The sequence below is a fragment of the Brassica oleracea genome, chromosome C5, assembly GCF_000695525.1.
Source record: "Brassica oleracea var. oleracea cultivar TO1000 chromosome C5, BOL, whole genome shotgun sequence".
Classification (NCBI taxonomy): Eukaryota; Viridiplantae; Streptophyta; class Magnoliopsida; order Brassicales; family Brassicaceae; genus Brassica; species Brassica oleracea.
The window spans coordinates 25373209-25392992 of record NC_027752.1 but is presented as its reverse complement, the minus strand read 5'-3'; the positions used below and the strand labels follow the sequence as shown (position 1 = coordinate 25392992).

At 36.6% G+C, this 19784-nt stretch overlaps 1 protein-coding gene across 4 annotated transcripts; it reads left to right on the top strand.

Moving 5' to 3' along the window:
• Positions 1-11234: 11234 nt before the first annotated feature.
• On the top strand, positions 11235-13453 carry LOC106292626 (telomere repeat-binding factor 1-like). 4 transcript variants are annotated; one of them, XM_013728250.1, is made up of 7 exons: positions 11235-11342; positions 11522-11683; positions 11766-11947; positions 12387-12471; positions 12582-12665; positions 12799-13161; positions 13250-13453. In XM_013728250.1, the coding sequence occupies exons 2-7, from the start codon at positions 11534-11536 to the stop codon at positions 13283-13285; spliced, it is 900 nt and encodes a 299-aa protein (XP_013583704.1). In that variant the 5' UTR covers positions 11235-11342; positions 11522-11533; the 3' UTR covers positions 13286-13453. The 4 variants fall into 4 exon arrangements, with proteins under 4 accessions (XP_013583704.1, XP_013583706.1, XP_013583702.1 ...); XM_013728252.1 differs by having other exon boundaries at positions 11237-11342; positions 11517-11683; positions 12799-13158; XM_013728248.1 differs by having other exon boundaries at positions 11237-11342; positions 11517-11683.
• Positions 13454-19784: the final 6331 nt, after the last annotated feature.

Genomic DNA, 19784 nt, shown 5'->3' with positions numbered 1-19784 from the left:
ATTAATAGAAAGGACAAAACGGGATTAGCATTATTGTTTATACTATAGGTACAAAGATTTTGGTTTTAATTCTAAGAGGACAAAGTAGTAGTTGTTTTGTTCTCTTTTCCCAAATTTTTGTTTATTAAAAGGTAAAAATATATTTTTACCATATAGTTAACTAATATATTTTTACCATAGGATTAACTAATCTAGACTTATGGTTTAAAGTTAAAGAGTGGAGTTTTGGGGATAGGGTTTCAAATTTAAAAAAATAAAAAAAGAAATATTAAAAATTTTAAAATAAAAAAAAAGTTATTTTGGTAATTTTCTTTCTTGAGTGCTATTTTGTGACAAAAACTTAAAAATGGCTATTTGAAAGAATTGACCCAATAAAAATTTGCATTACAACTAATATGGAACTTTCGCCGGAATAAATTGTGAAGAGAGTCCTCTGTTTTTGTTCTGAAACAGAGAAAATCCATATAAAAATTGAAGATGACCCTACCATGGAAAATAACTAATGAGACCGGACGGGTCTGTCCGACAATGCAGCTGTTAGGTCTTTTTATCATAAGATCCAGGTTCTGTCAGAATCTCTGCGTAAGCCCAGACGATCGCTACTGTGAACAGAACAACGACTTGCTCACATATAACTCTTGAACAAGTGAGGAAGATAAGGGGACATTTTAGCACACATAACAATAAAATCTCATGAAATTAACCGAAACCATGATAAAGTATGAGTATGATCAATAATGGGAGTCCAATTTCTACGCATCTCGCAAACTGCAACAGAAACCAAAACACACATGAGCAGAGTCCTCTCAACCAAAAACCCTAAACTTATTCGATGTTTCATAAGGTTAATCTTGAATCATTTACTTGAGGAGACGCGAATGCGACGAATCCACGGTGGGATTAGTCTCTGGTTCCCGGAATCCCAGTGAGCTGAGGTCGTCTTGTGGTTGCCTGTTTTGAGGCTCTTGTGTTGCTCTCTTGTTGTTACTGTTCTTGTGTTGGAGATAACTCTTTGTAATTTTAGTCTATGTTCTGTTCAGGATGTTGAACATGAAGGACATGGTTGTACTCATACCCATTTATATAGTGGATTTTTGAGTGGACTATGGTCCCGTTGGTTTTTCCTTCTCACAATGAGGAGGTTTTCTAACGTAAAAATTACATGTCTCATTTAATTTCTACTTATACTATATCCTGCTATCAACGAAGTATTTTCTTCCACGATTCACCCAAGATCAGGGAAACATGATCATATATTCCGCTGCGCCATGTGCTTTTCCCCAACAAAGCTTTGACTTTTGTCAGTTATATTTATTATATTTATATCAAACATTATGAATTTGATTATAACAACGTAAATTGAACATAAACTATTCAATATACTTGGTGTTTCATCCACGCATGCAGACATAAATATTTTATAGTTACTTATTAATACATACATTAATAGTTAAAAGACTGATAAAATATTATTTATATTTTCATTTGAAAAATCTTATGTATTATAAATGTTTTGAATATTTTTTGTACACTATATTAATTATTAATAAATAAATCTAAGAAGTCACTCAATATTATTTTTTCAATTATCTAAAATTAAGTTTGATTAATATTATAGAGATGCGATTTCTGTTTTTTTTTTTAATTTAAAAAAAAAATAATTAAAAGATATTTTTCAGGTAACATCACAATATATAAATCTATTCTATTGTAAAAAATTTATTAGATTTTGGATAATTCTTCTTCTTATTAATTTTAATCACTTATCTGATCAAAAAAATTTAGATTCGTTTTTATTTTGTAGCTAATTTATATATTTTATTCATTTAGTGTATAAACGATATTAACCACTCTAACTTTTAACGTGAGAGCTCGATTGCGAAAATTCTCTTCGCAAATAATAATAAAGATATATAACATATTTTATTTCGTAAAAATAATTTAAAAGCTCATACTACGTCACTTCTATAATAACTTTTCTATTAAATTTAAATTATCAAAAATTATTTTGAAAATATAATTCAAGCTATATATAACGCGCAACCAAACCCAACATATGATAAAACATGAGGATAATGATGTCATTCTCACACATACATGACGTACTTAAAACAAAACAATCTACTTTTTGAATCTTTTATTTTTTATGACATCACCGTTTTTTTAAGTTCTTCCAAAGATATCTACTCGGTTAAATTTGAACGATTTTCCGTTAAAATCATTAAGCTTTAATTAGTAAACTAAAACCTAGGTTGATCCAACCTAACATAAATGAAAGTAATTAAAGTTTGTTGTCATAAAAATGCATTTCTAGCTCCTAATTAAAAAACAGGTTTTACACTGTAATTAAAACATGTTTTAAATTTAATTGGATGTGATTATGTTGTGGAATTAGGTATCAGTAGCCTCTTCTCCGGTGAGGAGGTGACTATATTTTACTTGTAGGTGACTGAGTTTTTTTTTTTTGGACGTCATGTGACTGAGTTTTTGTATACACGTAAAAATTGTTGGTTCTTTTAGCCGTTTTCCCTTATGGAATTTTTATTCTTGTTGAACCCAAGTGGCGGTAGTTAGAACTATTGAAGAAAGAAACTGATGAAAATAAACTTTCTCATTAACCGTAGAAAGTATACACTGGTAGTGTATTTATACATAAGCAGTTTAGCTAAAGAAGACTAAACCACCACTAAACCAATGATTTAGCTAAAGGAAACTAAACCAAAGAAATACATATGGTTGGTTATATATGCTAATACAACCCCCTCAAACCGATTAAGACGAAGGCTTAAACAGGTTTGAAATGGACATCCATGCAAGAAGAGAATGGAATGGTCCCGGATGGAGAGATTTGGTGAGTATATCAGCATGCTGATTTGAAGAAGCAACATGAAACAATCTCAAGAAACCACGTTTCAGTTGATCCCGGACAGTGTGGCAATCAACTTCAACATGTTTCGTGAGCTCGTGGAAAACGGGATCGGAAGCAATGTGCATTGCAGATTTATTATCACAAAACAACTTCGCAGGAGTAGTGACCCGAACCTTGAAATCCAAGCAACTGAGCTAACCAGAGCAGTTCACAAGTAGCCAAAGCCACTCCTGTATTCAGCCTCATTGCTGCTTCTGCTAACAGTCTGTTGCCTCTTAGACTTCCAGGCAATGAGAGATGTCCCAAGATAAATGCAGTAACCAGAGATGGAACTACGAGAATCAGGACAAGTTGCCCAATCGGCATCAATAAAAGCGTTGAGGCAAAGCTCTGTATCAGCAGCATAATGCAGACCTTGTCTAGGATTCGATATGATGTAACGCAGGACTTTGTATACCGTCTGAAAATGTATGCTATCACTCAAATTACCTTAAGGAGTGAATTACTCTCTCAAATAAGAGGTTCAGATGTAGTCCTTAGGGATCGAATCCACATAGACTCTAGGATTACACAATAGATTTATAGTCTTTGAATTAAAGCTAGATTAATAGGTTAATAGATTTTAAGGCAGTAAATGAATTGGTGAGCAAGATAATTGTTCGATTGGTTTGATTTGAGGTTGTTAACAGTTGGGGAATATAGCTGGATTCAGGTATATTCTCAGGTATGATGAGTAAATAACTTAATTTGGGATTTTAGGAATTTATTGATATTAATTGTTCTTGAATTCATACTCAGATATAATCAATTAGATTATCTAATCTTGATCTAGGATTTCAACTCTCGTATGTTAATCGCGAGAAAGTGTCGATCGATGATTCGTAAAGAATATCGATCGATACACCTCTCAAAATATCGGTCGACAGAAAAATCGTTGCGTCGATCGATGCTTCTTCCAGAAAACTTTACGGACATGTTTGATTAATATTCTCTAACTTACTAGACCAACTCTCGTGTGTATCTAGTCAGTTAGATCATGCTAGTTATTTTCAGGTATTGAGTCAGCAATGGATTGTTCTCAATTAATCGTAAGATCTAAGTTTAAAGAGTGATCAATCCTACACTTAGCTTTAAGAACAACTAGCAACAGTTTAAGTTATTAATACACATATCAACCTATTGAGAAACTTAAATCTAACAGTAAGACTACTCAGACATATTCATAAAGCACATGGTTATGATGGTCTGAATAATCTCCTAGACTATATTTGAGAAGTGATTTGTATATGTGTCATCACAACATTAACTTTCACAAAAAAATGATGACATGGCTTAAAAGAAATATGACATGACATAAATCTAATTGTGACATGTAAAATTTACTATATTTAGATTTATGTTTTTGGTAAGATTTATTAAATATAATAATGATGATTTTCTATATACGGATTTATATTTTTGGAAAAGTTTCATATTATAGTAATAACTAATAAATTTTATATCAAAAATATTTTTTCTCAGTAAATATTTATTTTGGTAAGATTTTATGATACCTAATAACTTTTCTATATCTATTAAAATAATATGTTTTTATATATAAATAATAATTACGAATATTAAAATTTTACATCAATATATGAATCATATTTTTATTATTAAAATAAGTGTAGTTTAAAATATATTTTATCAACGTATATAAGTTATTTTTATTTAATTTATATATTATTAGAAATAATTTATATATTTACAAATAGACATATTTAAAAATGGTAATTAAATAAAGAATAATATAATAAAGTAACTTTATAAATTTCAATTATTTTATCAAAAGTTAAATAATGCAAAATTAAAAGGTCAAAGTAAACTTGAATAAATCAAACTAAAAACAATTACATTATGGTTTTATTTTTTAAACTAATAAAAGTAAAATATAAAAATATAAAATTTTATTTATATATAATATGTTTAAATATTTTATATCTGCGCTGGCGCAGGAAAACTCCTAGTACTAAATAAATGAATAACAAAGAGTAAGCAGTACAGTAGAATGAAAGCAAGGGAGTTCAAGATCTTCTCTGTTTTGTAGTTCAGATCTTTCTCTTCAATCCTAAGCTTCCTCTCCCTCCAATGGTGGTTTGTTGCTTCTCTCCAAACTAGGTCTAAAAGGTCTCTAGGCCAGTCTGCCTCTAAAATAATACAAAACCCTAATAATATAGTTTAACAGGCGGCCAGACACTTAAAATGTAATTATTGGAACTTTTGTGAAACTTACAATCTTCTAATTCTGTCATTAACTAGCGGGTGGCTTCGCCGTCAATCGATGATACAAGTCTTTCATCGATCGATTGTGCTTGGTAATCGTCGGTCGATATTCTGACAAATAATCGACCCTCTCTGTTTCCAGCAAAGCTCTCAAAAAGTTTCAGAATTGCTCCAAATACATCATTTTCCTCAAGTAAGTGCATGAAACTGTAATTACTCTAAACAGACTCTATATCACAGTAACTACACCGTAAAACACTTATATACCATGGCTAATAATGGGTAAAATCCATGGTCTATCAATGTACATCAGTCGGACAAGAGAGAAACTGACTCAGTGATATCTGGTCGAGTGATAGTCAAGTTGAGGAGACGACCAATCAACTCTATGTACTGCGTAATATTCTCCAATGGTTTGCCAGTTGTGCGAGAAAGCTTGAGAATTGGATCCATAGGAATAGAACTAGGCTTACAAGCTAACATGCATGTTGCTTCAAGTATGTCCAGAGCATACATGCGTTTGCAAACCGAGATCCCAGAAGTATTTTGAGCAATCTCTAGTCCCAAAAAGAACTTCGGTCTTCCCAAATCCTTGATGACAAAAGCCTTATGCAAGATCGACTTAAGAGCTTGAAGATCAGCATCGTTGTTTGAAGCGATCAGTTTGTCATCAACGTAAACGAGCAAGGCAATGAAGGAAGAACCAGCTTGCTTGATGAATAGAGTATTGTCTCCTCCGGGCGACTGAGTAAAGCCAGCTGAAAGAATCACAGTGGAGAAACACTGATACCACTGGCGAGACGCCTGTTTTAAGCCATACATAGACTTATGTAAACGACAAACCGGGTTACAAGGAAGAGTTCCAGAAGGTGTATAACCTTGAGGCAAACTCATATAGATTTCCTCATCTAAGTCACCATGCAAAAAAGCATTAGACACATCCATTTGCGTCAAAGACCAGACAAAAGCAGAAGCCAAACCAAGTAAAAGCTTCACACTGGTTAGCTTCGCGACGGGGAAAAAAGTATCAATGTAGTCAACTCCCTCAACCTGAGTGTAACCTTTAGCTACAAGACGAACTTTCAGACGATCAACGGTGCCATCAGGGTTATACTTGATCGTGAAAACCCAGCGACAACCGATAGCATGCTTTCCTGGAGGCAATGAAACAACCGTCCATGTCTTCTTTGTTTCAAGAGCCGTGATCTCTACTCCCACAGCACCATTCCACTTAGGATCAGCAAAGGCCTCAAAAATATTTTTCGGTTCTGTCTCAAGGGTACAAGAGAGGACAAAAGACTGATAGGAAGGTTTCAAGGTAGAGTAATTAAGAACAGAGGAAATAGGGTAATTTGTCAAAGAGGATTTAGAAGGAAATGATGAATTTGTGGCAAGGAAACAGTGATAGTCAGAAAGATAGCTAGAAGTCTTACCTTGTCGTCGAGACCGAGCAATGGGTTGTTCAACTTGTCATGCACTTAATGTAACAGCGTCCATTGTGCCAGAGTTGGTACTAGGCAACAAAGTAGTAGCAGGAACCACATGGGATGGAATAGATGCATTATGCATAGGCAAAGACGAAACATCATCCAAAGAAACATGAGTAGACAATGGTAAAATAGTTTCAGTAAACAAATAATCAGTAAGAACAGGTGCAGATTGATCTTTAAAAGGAAATCTAGCCTGATTAGTATCAATATCTAACAGTTTATAGCCTTTATATCATAAAGAGTAACCAAGAAAAACACAAGGAGTAACCCTTGGAGTAAACTTTGTTCGATCTTTAACATATGTAGATGCATAACACAAACATCCAAAAAAACGCAGAAGTGATAATCAGGTGTCTTCTTACGCAAAACCTCATAAGGATAAAGCTTATTAAGAAGCAATGATGGTGTGTGATTGATCAAGAAGACAGCTGTTAAAACACAATCACTCCAATAGACAAGAGGAACATTTGATAGAAAAAGTAAAGCTCTCGCAACATTAAGAAGATGTTGATGTTTTCGTTCTACAACCGATTTTTGCTGAGGTGTATATGCACAAGAAAATTGGTGAGTTATCACATGTTCTATAATCAATTGTGTAAACGCCTCTGGTGCATTATCACTAATAGAAGTGTTATATTGTGTATGAACATGCTTAATAAAAGTAGGAAATATAGAACTAACATCACTTTTATTCCTCATCATATAAATCCATGTGACACGAGTACAATCATCAACAATTGTTAAGAAATATCTATATCCATCAATAGATTCTACCGAGAATGGCCCCCAAGTGTCTAAATGAATCAAATCAAATGGAGATTCAGACAAATTATTATGAGAAGTAAAAGGCAAATTCTTTTGTTTAGCCATATGACATACACGACAATGATCTAGACTCGACTTAGGCAAAGAAATACCAGGAATGTGTTGCATTTTGACAAGAGATGGATGACCTAAACGTTGGTGCCATATATTTCCATCTACCAAAGATCCACAGAAACCAGTGCGAGAAGTGGTGTCTACTGGTGCAAGAATGTACAAATTTTTGACAAGAAGCCCTTTACCAATCATCAAGTCCCGAGTATGGTCCTGAATAAAGCAATCACAAGGATAAAAGTGAGCAGAACAATTATCACGTTGTAAAAGAGAGCTAACACTTATCAAGTTAAAACGAAACGATGGAGCATGCAACACATTATGCAAGATCAAAGAATCAGTAATACGGATGGTTCCTTTGTTAGTAATAGCAACACTAGTACCATCTGGAAATGACACTGTCACACCATGCACAGGAAAAGTCTCACTAAACATTGTCAATGCCGAACAAACATGGGTAGTAGCACCACTATCAAGTATCCAACTATCACTAGAAATTTAATTAGCAAGCGTAGATAAACACTGATGTTGAAAAGTGAGAGTGTTATGATTGTAACGAAGGCTAGAAGATGGAAAAGGGACTGAGACAGTACCGAAAGAAGATAGAGGATCCATAAAGCCTTGTGCAGTAATGGTGGCAGTAGGGAAAGTAGATGTCGTCGAAGCATCCATGATAGGTGATGCATTCGTCACAGGGAGACGAGCATGAGAAGTAAAAGCTGACTGATCAAAGATTGTACTTGTTCAGAACTGAATTTACTCAAATCCAAAGTGTGAGCTGGTGAAGTCACATCATTAGCAAGAGTAGTCTGCAGATAATAGTTCTGAGAACCTTGAGCTCCCTGAGAAGCGTGAGATGTTCGGTTTACAGACTGAGTATTGTTACGAGCTTGAGATGCAGATGCTTGACCAGTACGATTATGGAGCTTATGTCCTGGTGGATAACCATTCAGCTTGTAACACTTTTGGTATGTGTGACCAATATGACCACAATGAGTGCAAACAATCTTGTTAAGAGGGCGGTATTGAGCAGCATAAACAACATTCTCCACTGAACCATTATAGAACCCATTAGCAGCATCAGGTACAACATTAGCTTGAAAAACAGGAGACTCCATTGGGACAGCATGCTTAAGATTCTTTTGTCTTTCATCTTGAGAAACCATATTGAAAACCTCATCAATCGTCGGTATAGGTTTCAACATTAAGATATGGCGTCTGGTTTGCTCATAAGCATCATTCAAACCCATGAGAAACTTCGTAACATGGCTTTGTTGCTGTAACCTCTCCCAAAGCATAGCTGCATTACACTCACAATGTCCACATGTGCAAACAGGCAACTCTACATAGTTTTTATACTCCTCCCATAAAGTCACAAGCTCAGTATAATATGTACTCACATCCATAGAACCTTGTTGGATTGAGCTAAGACGTTGCTCTATCTCGTACACTCGCGGAGCATCGTCCTGTTTAAAGCGAGATAAAAGATTCTTCCAAATCGCTTCAGCAGTTGACATGAACAAGAGACTATGACAAATCTTCTTGGAAACAGAGTTGATGAGCCAAGTCGCAACCATATCGTTGCATCGTGACCACGATCCAGAATCACGATCTGTAGGCAATGGTTTAGGGATCGTATCGTCGATGAATCCAAGTTTGTTACGAACGTTCAAGGCCATTCGCACCGATCTTTGTCAAGAGGGAAACTCGGATCCAGAGTTCAATCGATCGGATACAAGCACCAAACCAGCATGATCAGAAGAATGAAGGTACTACGGATTCTCGTATTGATCCGTTGACGAACGATCAAGATTCGCCATAATCGCGGAAGCAAGAACAAGAAAGCGAAGCAGAAAACGAGCTCAATCGAAGAAGATTCAGCAAGATAAAGCTCGAAACAAACTTCAATCAGCTCAACCGATGAATCGCAAGATGACGAAACAGAATAGGAATGAAATGAATCCAAGAAACTCGAGAATGAAGAAGACGAATCGAGTGCAAAGATCAGAAAGATATTGAGAGATCGAAACACTCATGATGAGAAAGAAAGCTCGAGTAACAGAATCAATGGAGGATCCATTTGCGCTCAGATACCATATTGAAGAAAGAAACTGATGAAAATAAACATTCTCTTTAACCGTAGAAAGTATACACTGGTAGTGTATTTATACATAAGCGGTTTAGCTAAAGGAGACGAAACCACCACTAAACCAATGATTTAGCTAAAGGAAACTAAACAAAAAAAAAACATATATATGCTAATAAGAACTGTAACCTTTTTACCATTGGGGCAACCCGATGTTGGTCCCTTATAGAATTTTGAAATCCTAGTCTCCTGTTTTCAATGTTTTTATGCATGCATGGTGCTAGTAGTTATTTGGCTATGTGGTGGCCTTGGTCTTTCGTTTATTTTTGCCAGTGTTGTGACTTTTAAGATTGTGAATTTTGCATGTGCTGATTGTCAATTTCTCAAGTTTCATACTTTTGAATTAAGCTCTATTTCATACTTTTGAATTAAGCTCTAACAACCATTAGTTAAACATAATTGACCAGTTGAGGTCGTCTAGGAGTTTAATCATAGGCATGTGCAGGTTTTAAAGTGTTTCAAGTTATTATTTTTGAAAATGTATCTTTAGTGGTGGTAAACATGAATAATGATACTAATAATATGGTAAACATGAAAATTGCCCTAGTTTTTTAGTTAAGTTTTGTTTTTTTTTTTTTGTCATCAGTTTTGTTTTGTTTAATTTTGTGTTTGGTTTGATTTTGAAAATAAAATCACATTTTAAATCTTAGAGTTGACATTATATTCACTTCAAATTTTTTTTTTCACTAGCATTTCTAATTTTCAAACTAAGAACTATAACATATCGAATGAATTCAAAAATTTATGATGTGGCAAAATTGTGATGCATAAAGATAACAAGATAAATCACGATAACACATGTTTTAAATAATAATGCAATTATTATAAATAGTATATTTTGTAATTAAAATATTAAATACTAAAGTTAAGAAAATTTTAGTAATTTTATAAAACAAACTTTCTATAAAATTTATATGAGAAATTAATTGACATAATTTTTTTTTACAGAATTCTATTTTTGTAAAACGTAAAATATCATGCTACTATAAATTATGTTTACCATATGTAAAAATGTAATGATATATTCAAATAGCTTCTAAAGATAATAAAATAAATGAAAATCTTAAAATCATATCTAGAATCATAATTATCTAAACATATGATTAGACTTGCATATATAGAAAAAACAATATATCATAACATGATATTTTACGTTGTTTCATAAAACAATATTTTTTCTTAAAACACATTCGTTAACTTTGTAGTTTTAAAACTAAAAAAAAAATAAAAATAAATCTTTTAAATTTTATGAAGTTTATTAACTTTATCATTTATTAATTTAATTTCAACTATTATATATAATTATAGAATCTAATTATTATTTAAAATAAATTCTACACTATGGTTTTATTTCTATATATGAATAACTTTTGTAACATTAATTGTCACATCAACAAATTTTTAATAGGAAATAAAGTTCAAGATCTGATATGTTAATTTTTAATTTTAAAGTAAAGGTTAACTTATGTAAGTATTAGTGTGAAGGTTAAAAAGCAATTGTTTCATTTTTAGAATATACTATTAATTTGTATTTTCCTTTCTGTGCGTTTGGTTTGGTTTTGCTGTAATAAAATGGACGGAGGTCCGTTAGTTTGAATCTACTGTCTTTAACCTAATTTTTTTTTTCAAAAGCCTCCCGAAATCTGAGAAAAAAACCCAACAAGGGAAGTTGGAGTTGGTCTCGCGAAGATCAAATTCGGTGAATTCATCTGTTCTATCTGTCGATTGTTCAATCAAAACGAGGATTCTTTTCTAGGGTTTTGCTATTTTACCAGTTAGGGTTTCCGCAGGAAAAAGATATAGAGATTCTGTAGGAAATGGATGCTTATTTTGATTTTGTCTTGTGACGTATGATTTGGTCCTGTGGTTGCAGAACAGGCTTAGCGTTTGATGGGTGCTCCAAAGCAGAAATGGACTCAGGAAGAAGAGTCAGCTCTAAGGTCTGGCGTTATCAAGCATGGACCTGGTAAATGGCGCACCATTCTCAAAGACCCCGACTTTAGTGAAGTCTTGTTCCTGCGTTCCAATGTTGATCTTAAGGTCTGATGCTTCCTTCTTATCCTCTGTTGATGCCCTTTTTAAATCTGATTGGGTTTGGGTTTGTTTCATCGTATTGAGACAGGACAAATGGAGGAACATGAGTGTCATTGCGAATGGGTGGGGTTCGCGCGAGAAGTCTAGGTTAGCTGTTAAAAGGACGCACTCTCTTCCTAAACAGGAAGCTACCTCACTTGCCAACACTAGCCCATTGCAGAGTGATGAAGAAATGGCAGATGCCACTGGCACTTCTGCACCCAATGTAAGGTCAGAAAATGATCATCTATGCCTGTTTCTCTTGTCTTAGATAGGAGATGCTTTGTTGCGTATCTCCAGATGTTATTTCTGAAGTTTATAACATGTGTATACATATCAAAACGAAACGGTTTGCCATCACTTTATGGCTGTGAATTTATAATTTGTTAGATTACATTAATGTTATATGGGTCTACTCTGTATGTAAACGTTGTTGAAATGTCTTAACTGCATTCAGTGTCATCGATCGTCCACTTTCAGCTTTTTACTGCATGTTATATACTTTTGCATGATTGTCATGATAGCTTGTAAGCTGTTTGCTCCAACTTTAATGTGAAATTATGATAACGCTTTAAGTGGTAAAAGTCATACATAATACATTTAATAGGTGTTTATATCGTTTGGATCTATTGTTATATATGGTTTGTAACTTCTTTAAAAAATGTTGCAGGCTGGATAGCCTTATAATGGAAGCAATATCTACCATAAAAGAACCTGGTGGCTCTAACAAAACATCAATTGGTACCTACATTGAGGTATTCAGTTTTAGTTCTTACATACTTTTTTAATGGACATAATGTGTGCTCAAATTTTTGAGCAGATAAGTCATTGACTGAACCTATTTTCCTTTTATTCTGTTGTATAGGAACAATATCACGCTCCTCCAGACTTCAAACGGTTGCTGTCGGCCAAGCTAAAGTACTTGACAGCTCGTCGGCAACTTATCAAGGTAAGAGTTAATACAATCATTCGACCGGAGGTATCGTGTGCATATAGTCTTTGTAAAATCAACTTGCTTCATGGTTGGTTAGTAGAGCAGAGACATGCTTTATTCACCATAACTCAATTTTCTATCTTTACAGGTTAAACGCAAGTATAGGATTCCAGACTCCACTGCTTTGTCTTCCCACAGAAGAAAACATTTGGGGACATCTTCTGGAAAACAGAGGAGTCTCTCTTTGCCTTCACCTAAAACAGACGGAGATGAAGTAAGTGTTGAGACAAACGCACAGATTGATCTGGAGTTGGACAAAATGAAGACTATGAACGTACAAGAAGCGGCAGCGGTTGCAGCACAGGCAGTTGCAGAGGCAGAGGCTGCCATGGCAGCGGCTGAAGAAGCTGCAAAGGATGCAGAATTAGCAGAAGCCGAAGCAGAAATAGCTCAAGCTTTTGCAGAAGAAGCTTTAAAGACGCTGAAAGGAAGATACAACAACTGCAAAGTGGTAACACACTCCTTTATCACATGACTACTTGAAATTTATGACAAAGAAAATGCTTACTAATGGTTGTATTGACAATTTGATTCAACAGATGATCCGTGCCTATGATGATGGAGAGAGAAGATAAATGTATTGAGAGAGAAGTAGTGTCTTGTGTGTTTGATGATGGTTGTAGTTGTAAGCAGTCATTGTATGTGATGTCTATTACTTGTTGTTCCTTACAGTTTTATATATCCTTTTTCTTTGTATTTGTAAACTTTGATATTTTCAATCAAGTTTTAGGACTTTCCATGTACATATTTGCCTAACTGAACTAAAGGCAAATGTATTGTTATATCTATGGATTATAGGATCTACATATATTAAAAATACACTCTTTTATCTCTTAAACAACACATGAAACTATGACAAAGAATATACCTTTTGATGGTTGTATTGAAAATTTTGATTCAACAGATGATCTGTGCTTGTGGTGGAGGAGGCAGAAGAAGAACAAGCTGAAAAAGAGATGAGTAGAAAAGTAGTGTTTGTGTGTTTGATGAATCTCTACTGGGAAACAAGACAACAACGTGTTGTTGCACGGAAACAAGAAACGACAAGACATCTTAACATACAAAAAGAACGGCTACAAGTCTTGAACTAAAGAGATAAAATCAGTGATTGATTCATAGAATTAATAAATCTGTATTATGTACACAAGCCAAAGAACCATTAGAAAAAACTTTTGTATACAAAAAAACTAAGTTTACTTACTTTGGTACTAAAAAACAAACGTAGAACTATTACAAGACGCAAGAGGAGATAGCGAGATGATGATAATAAAACCTGCAAATCTCACCGTATTCTTGGTTTAAAAAAGATTTAAGGAAAAGGCACCGTGTTAGCAAATCTGTTCTTGGTGAGAACAGTTGTTGTAAGTAGTCAGTTTTCCCTACAGTTGTCGTGAAGTCAAGCTGCTTGTGACTGGTATCCGACATAGTTGTATTATGTGCGTCTTCATGCTGTTGATGTAAGATGTCTGTCTGAATTAGTCGATGACGTAGTTGCTGAAACAGACGTCGTGTTGAGTAGTGAAGACCATGTGGAGTCAAGATGCTGAGCTGGAGTCGTGTAGACTTGGAGAGCAAGGGAGTATCTTGGAGATATGGAAAGAGGAACAAACTTGAGGAGCAAGTTTATGACTTAACGAAAAAGGAATAAATGCATTTCAAGAAAAGGAAAGTTGCACTTAATGTTATGGAAGATGTCCATATTGTGGATTCCTTGGAGACTAGGGTTTCGGGAACATGGAGAATAACTATAAGATAGTTATGGGTTCGTCTGTATAGAGAGAGAGACACAGAGGCTGATCTTATAGAAAGAGAGAGAAGCTCTTGGAAGTGTTCTGGGTCGTGCTGAAGCAGTGGCTGAAGTACTCGACGGAAGAGAGACATAAGCGGGTAGCTTAGGAATCTTTCAATAGCAGTTGTTAGGGTGTAACAGACTGTGTAAAGCTGATTAAGCAGATCTTGTAATAGAGTGTACAAGACGATTTCTAATAAAACTTAAGGGTTGCTTGTAGTTGTTTTGTCTCTTGCTTTACTTTCTGCATTACCGTATTGTGTTTGCATCTTGCACTTACAAGTGGTATCAGAGCGAGACACCTAAGTTATCGGTGTTATCCTGAAGGTGAAGATGGACACGGTTATTTCTGTGCAGAAGGCGATCGTGTTGAATGCGGACCAGTATGGTCATTGGAATGCTCGCATGAAGCAGATGATTCGAGGAATCAATGAAGATGCGTGGACAGCTGTGGAGATTGGTTGGGAGGAGCCTACCATAGTCACAGGAGGTGAGAAGAAGCCTAAACCAAAAGAGGATTGGTCAGAGGAAGAACGCAATGTGCAAAGGCGTTGTCGGTGATTTTTGGAGCTGTTGAAGCAGAGCAGTTTCAGCTGATTCAGGGGAGTACTTCGGCTAAAAAGGCATGGGAGATCCTGCTGAATTCGTTTGAAGGAGATGAGAGTGTCGAGAGGACACGTCTAGATCATCTTTGGTCGCAGTTTGAGAATCTCAGATGGTCTGATAATGATTTTGTGGCGAGTTTTAGTGCCAAACTCAGTGGTATGGCGCATGAAGCATTCGTACTTGGGAAAAAGTACAAGGAGAAGAAGCTGGTAAAGAAGTTACTACGCTGTCTTCCAACAAAGTTTGGAGCTCACAAGGCGGTCTTACAGATGACTACAAACAAGGATGAGCTCAAGTTTGATAAGCTTGTGGGTATGCTGAAGGCACAAGAGATGGAGACAGACAGTAGTTCAGTCTCTACATTAAGCAGTGCGCCAAAGAGTGTGGCGCTTGTAGTTGACAAAGATGGAGATAGATCTTTGAATCTTGAAGATGCCATTGGTATGATGGTCAGGAACTTTGGTAAGACGAATCCCTCGGGTGGGAGAAATCAGTATGGTCGCTAGGGAGGTGATCGTAGCAATGGCAGAAGGAGAGAAAGTCTCAAGTGCTATGAGTGTGGAGGCATTGGTCATATAACGGTTGACTGTCCGGTAGCACAGCAAAGAGAACTTAAGTGTTCTTAGTGCAGAGGTATTGGACACACACGGTGTGAATGTCCAAACTCAAAGAAGGGAAAAGGAGTTCCATTGCAGTCGTCTGATGATTCAGAGTCTGAAGAAGATGGAAAGGTGATGAAGAATATGGTTGCATTTGGTGCACGCAAGGAGAAATCTAGTGAATCCTCAGATTCAGATGTCTGTACAGACTCTTGAGGATTATCACGTGATGCTCAACAAGTGGTTGAATCTCAAGAATGAGAATCTGAGGTTGCAACACGATCTTGTGCAGGGCCGTGAGCAGTATGAAGATCTTGCTGAAGAACTTGCTGCTGTAAATGAGAAGAATGAGTCTCTGGAGAAGGAGATTAGCAAACTGAGGGAGGTTGCTATTGGTGAAAGTGAGAGAGCAATGATGCTGGAACGTGACTTGGCTAAGAATCGCAAACAGATCAGGATGCTCAACAGTGGATCCAAGGACTTGGATAAGATACTCTCGATGGGACAACCAGCCAAGGTGAATTGGGGACTGGGATATCGAGGAGCTGAGAGTACTAAGGAAGTACAATAGAAGGGGTTATCACATTTCGTGCATGGGAGCACATCAAAAAGTGGAGCCAAAGAAGCTTGTTAGGAAGTACGTCGGGACGTACGACAGAGAGTAAGGCATGAAGTTCTACAGCGCATAGCTGTGAGTAACAAGCCGAAAGTAGTACATCAGTGCAACAACATGAAGGTCAGACATGAGGTTCTGAAGCATGGTTGTGCAGCTGGTACAAGGAAGGAGACTGATCGGTGCATCAGCAACTGTGTCAGGCCAAGTAAGAAGAAACATCAGATGTGCTATTGGTTCTGTGGGAAGGTTGGACACAAGAAGGTGGAGTGTTTTGCTCGTGAGAAGAGCAGAAACATGGCCAAGAAGGTGAACAAGATGTTCATTAAACCCAAGAGGATTGAAGAAGTGCTCTTAGCCAAGAGTGGCTTACTTGATGAGGTCAAGGAAGAGACATCAGGAGAAGGGTGCAGCTCTGTTAAGAGTGATCTTGAGGTTGATCAAGAAGCTTCAAGTCTGGAGCCAGGACACGAGGTTGTTTGTGGCACAAAGGAGAAGGAGATCGAAGTGCGTCTGGAAGTGATGCGAGATGATCTTCAGGAGGGTGATAGTGAAATCACTCCAAGACAATAGCAACGAGTGCAGAGGGCACTCGATGTGGATGGGGAAGGGCTCATGGTCAAGAAGACAACACATGAAGGAAGACAAGTCCACAACAGAAGCTGGTCGAAGGGTAGTTCGACAGGTGTGTCAGGTCATGATGTTGTACTTGTTATTCCGCTGCATCAGGGGCTGTGTCATGATTATACATGAAGAAACAGACGGCTGGGTCTGTAAGGCTTGACATCTAAGCATCTGTGTTTTAGCTTAGTATGCAATCAAGCAGGGGGAGAAGTGGTGACTTTCTGGTCCAAGGAGTGCGTATCTCATGGGGGAGAATAGCATGGTGGTGGGCGTCCTGAAGTAGATGGTGCTTATCTCATGGGGGAGAAAAGCATGGTGTGGTGCACTTCTCGTGGGGGGAGAAAAGTCTCTGCTGGTTTCTATTTTCAAAAGAGAGCAAAACAAGACACTTCAATCCTCTAACATATGAATAATGCTCTCCACAGTCTATTGACAAGAAAATGTCAACGCGAATGCAATATCATGCTCAGTCATAAGAGCGTCTAAAGGGTAAAATCTGCTGAAGATGCAAGTAGAGCTCGTAGATGGCATATCAAGTGTGGAAGTTAGGTGAAGAAACGTGGTTGTTGAACCATAAGGATATTTTCCAGGTGAGGAAACGTGGTTGTTGAACCAGAAGAGTGTTGTGCTTGATCGGCACACAAAGCTAAAAGGGGAAGATTGAATATGCAAGTAGAGCTTTTAGATGTCAATAGTCTTCCGTAACTATTGACATCACTGATGCTGGATGCATTAGTCGTTACTACGTAAGGCATGCGGAGTGGTGGGTTACTATATGAATGCAAGATATGCTGAGATAGAGAAAGATAAACTGAGGGTTTATGTCTTGACGTAGCCGTTGAAGTAGTTCCTGATGAAGTGTGTGTGAGAGAGTGAACATATGTTAGAGTTGATTATATTCAATTCAACAATGAGAAACTACTTTCGGGAACATGGAGAATAACTATAAGATAGCTATGGGGTCGTCTGTATAAGGAGAGAGACACAAAGGCTGATCTTATAGAAAGAGAGAGAAGCTCTTGGAAGTGTTCTGGGTCGTGCTGAAGCAGTGGCTGAAGTACTCGATGGAAGAGAGACACAAGCGGGTAGCTTAGGAATATTTTAGTAGCAGTTGTTAGGGTGTAACAGACTGTGTAAAGATGATTAAGCAGATCTTGTAATAGAGTGTACAAGGCGATTTCTAATAAAGTTTAAGGGTTGCTTGTAGTTGTTTTGTCTCTTGCTTTACTTTCTGCATTACCGTATTGTGTTTGCATCTTGCACTTACACATGCTACAATCGGTAACCTGTTTGTTTCCGTTTACCCCAAATCAATATCAAAATAGAGTAGACAACATATATTGAATCTCTAAGCCCAAATAAAGAAGAAGATAGTGAAAGAAGTTTCGTTACCTGCATAGCTTCTACTTTTGATAAGAAACCTTGGCATCTTTCAAGCAAAACCCTTTCCTTTGCAGTTACATTCACCGTTTCCACCATTACAGTATTTATTCATCAACCTAGCCATGATTAAATAACATCCACCACCGACGTAAATGAGCTTAGTCCTTATAAAATATCCCAAAAGACACAAGAGATTCAATAGAAAAAAGATATGTTGTTTTAACATTCAAAAAATCAAGTTTAACCTAAATCACTGGGAGAAAAGAAAGAGCTCTTTTTTTTTTTTAACAACTTAAGCGAGACTATAGAGGATAACATAGGTTGCATTACATCGACAGCTGAGCTAACAGCATGCTTAAGGTCTTCGATATCAACCTAAAAAATTCGAGAAGCATCTTACATTTATAGATGCAAAGATCATATGGACGTTCTGATACAGACGCAAGTACAGCAGCGAATGGAGCAGAGTCTGCAACAGAGAAGTGTACGTGCGGATGAACAAGTCAAGATGAAGATTGCGACTTGAAGAATGGATTGCGGATCAAGGCTAAGTTGATACGAAGATATCTTGGGGAGCAAGCTTGAAGAGATTCACCTTGGAGAAGGGAGATCTCACTCACGATGGAAGTTTTCTAAAAGACTTTGGAGAGGTTTTAGGGAACTTGCCATAATTGGGTAGATAGGGAATATTGGGTAGATAGGCGTGGATAGCCGACTTGGCTGTATTGTATATATATAGTCACACTCGACCTATGGATTAGGGTTGGCGAGAGAATTGTATTCTTAGCATAAGAGTGGAGTTCGCTAAGCTTCGAAGCGAGCGAATAACACTAAGGGCTAAGGGGTTGAGGTTCTAGAGATCTTGTATTCGATCTTAGGACGTGTGAGGCTAGGGGAACAAGTCAAGAAGGGTTTTGATCTTGTTCGAATTCTGTTTAAAGAGATACTTGTAAGTTCACTTTAAAAGAATACTAGTAATAACACATATCTTTGTAGAGATATTCTCTGGTGTACTATGTGCTTTATTCTGTGAGTTAGTTCTTGCATTTACAAGTGGTATCAGAGTAGTCACCCGTTCGATTATATAACATGTGAGATCCTGCGGAAGGAATGGAGAACTATCATGAGCTGGTGTCAAGCACAAGGGTGATGTTGGATGGATCCAACTACGGGCTTTGGAAGTCACGAATGAGGTCTATCATTTGAGGGATTGATGCCATGGCGTGGAAATCTGTGACAACTGGATGGTCAGAACCAACAGCTAAGGATGAAAATGGTATTGAATCCAACAAAGAAGAACAACTTTGGACCGAGACAGAACTCAAGATGGCGAAGTTCAACTCCAGAGCACTCTCAGCTATACACGCCAGTGTTACAAAGAAACACTTTGAGCTGATTCAAGGATGTGAGACCGCCAAGGAAGCATGGGAAATACTGCAAACTCACTTCGAAGGAACGTC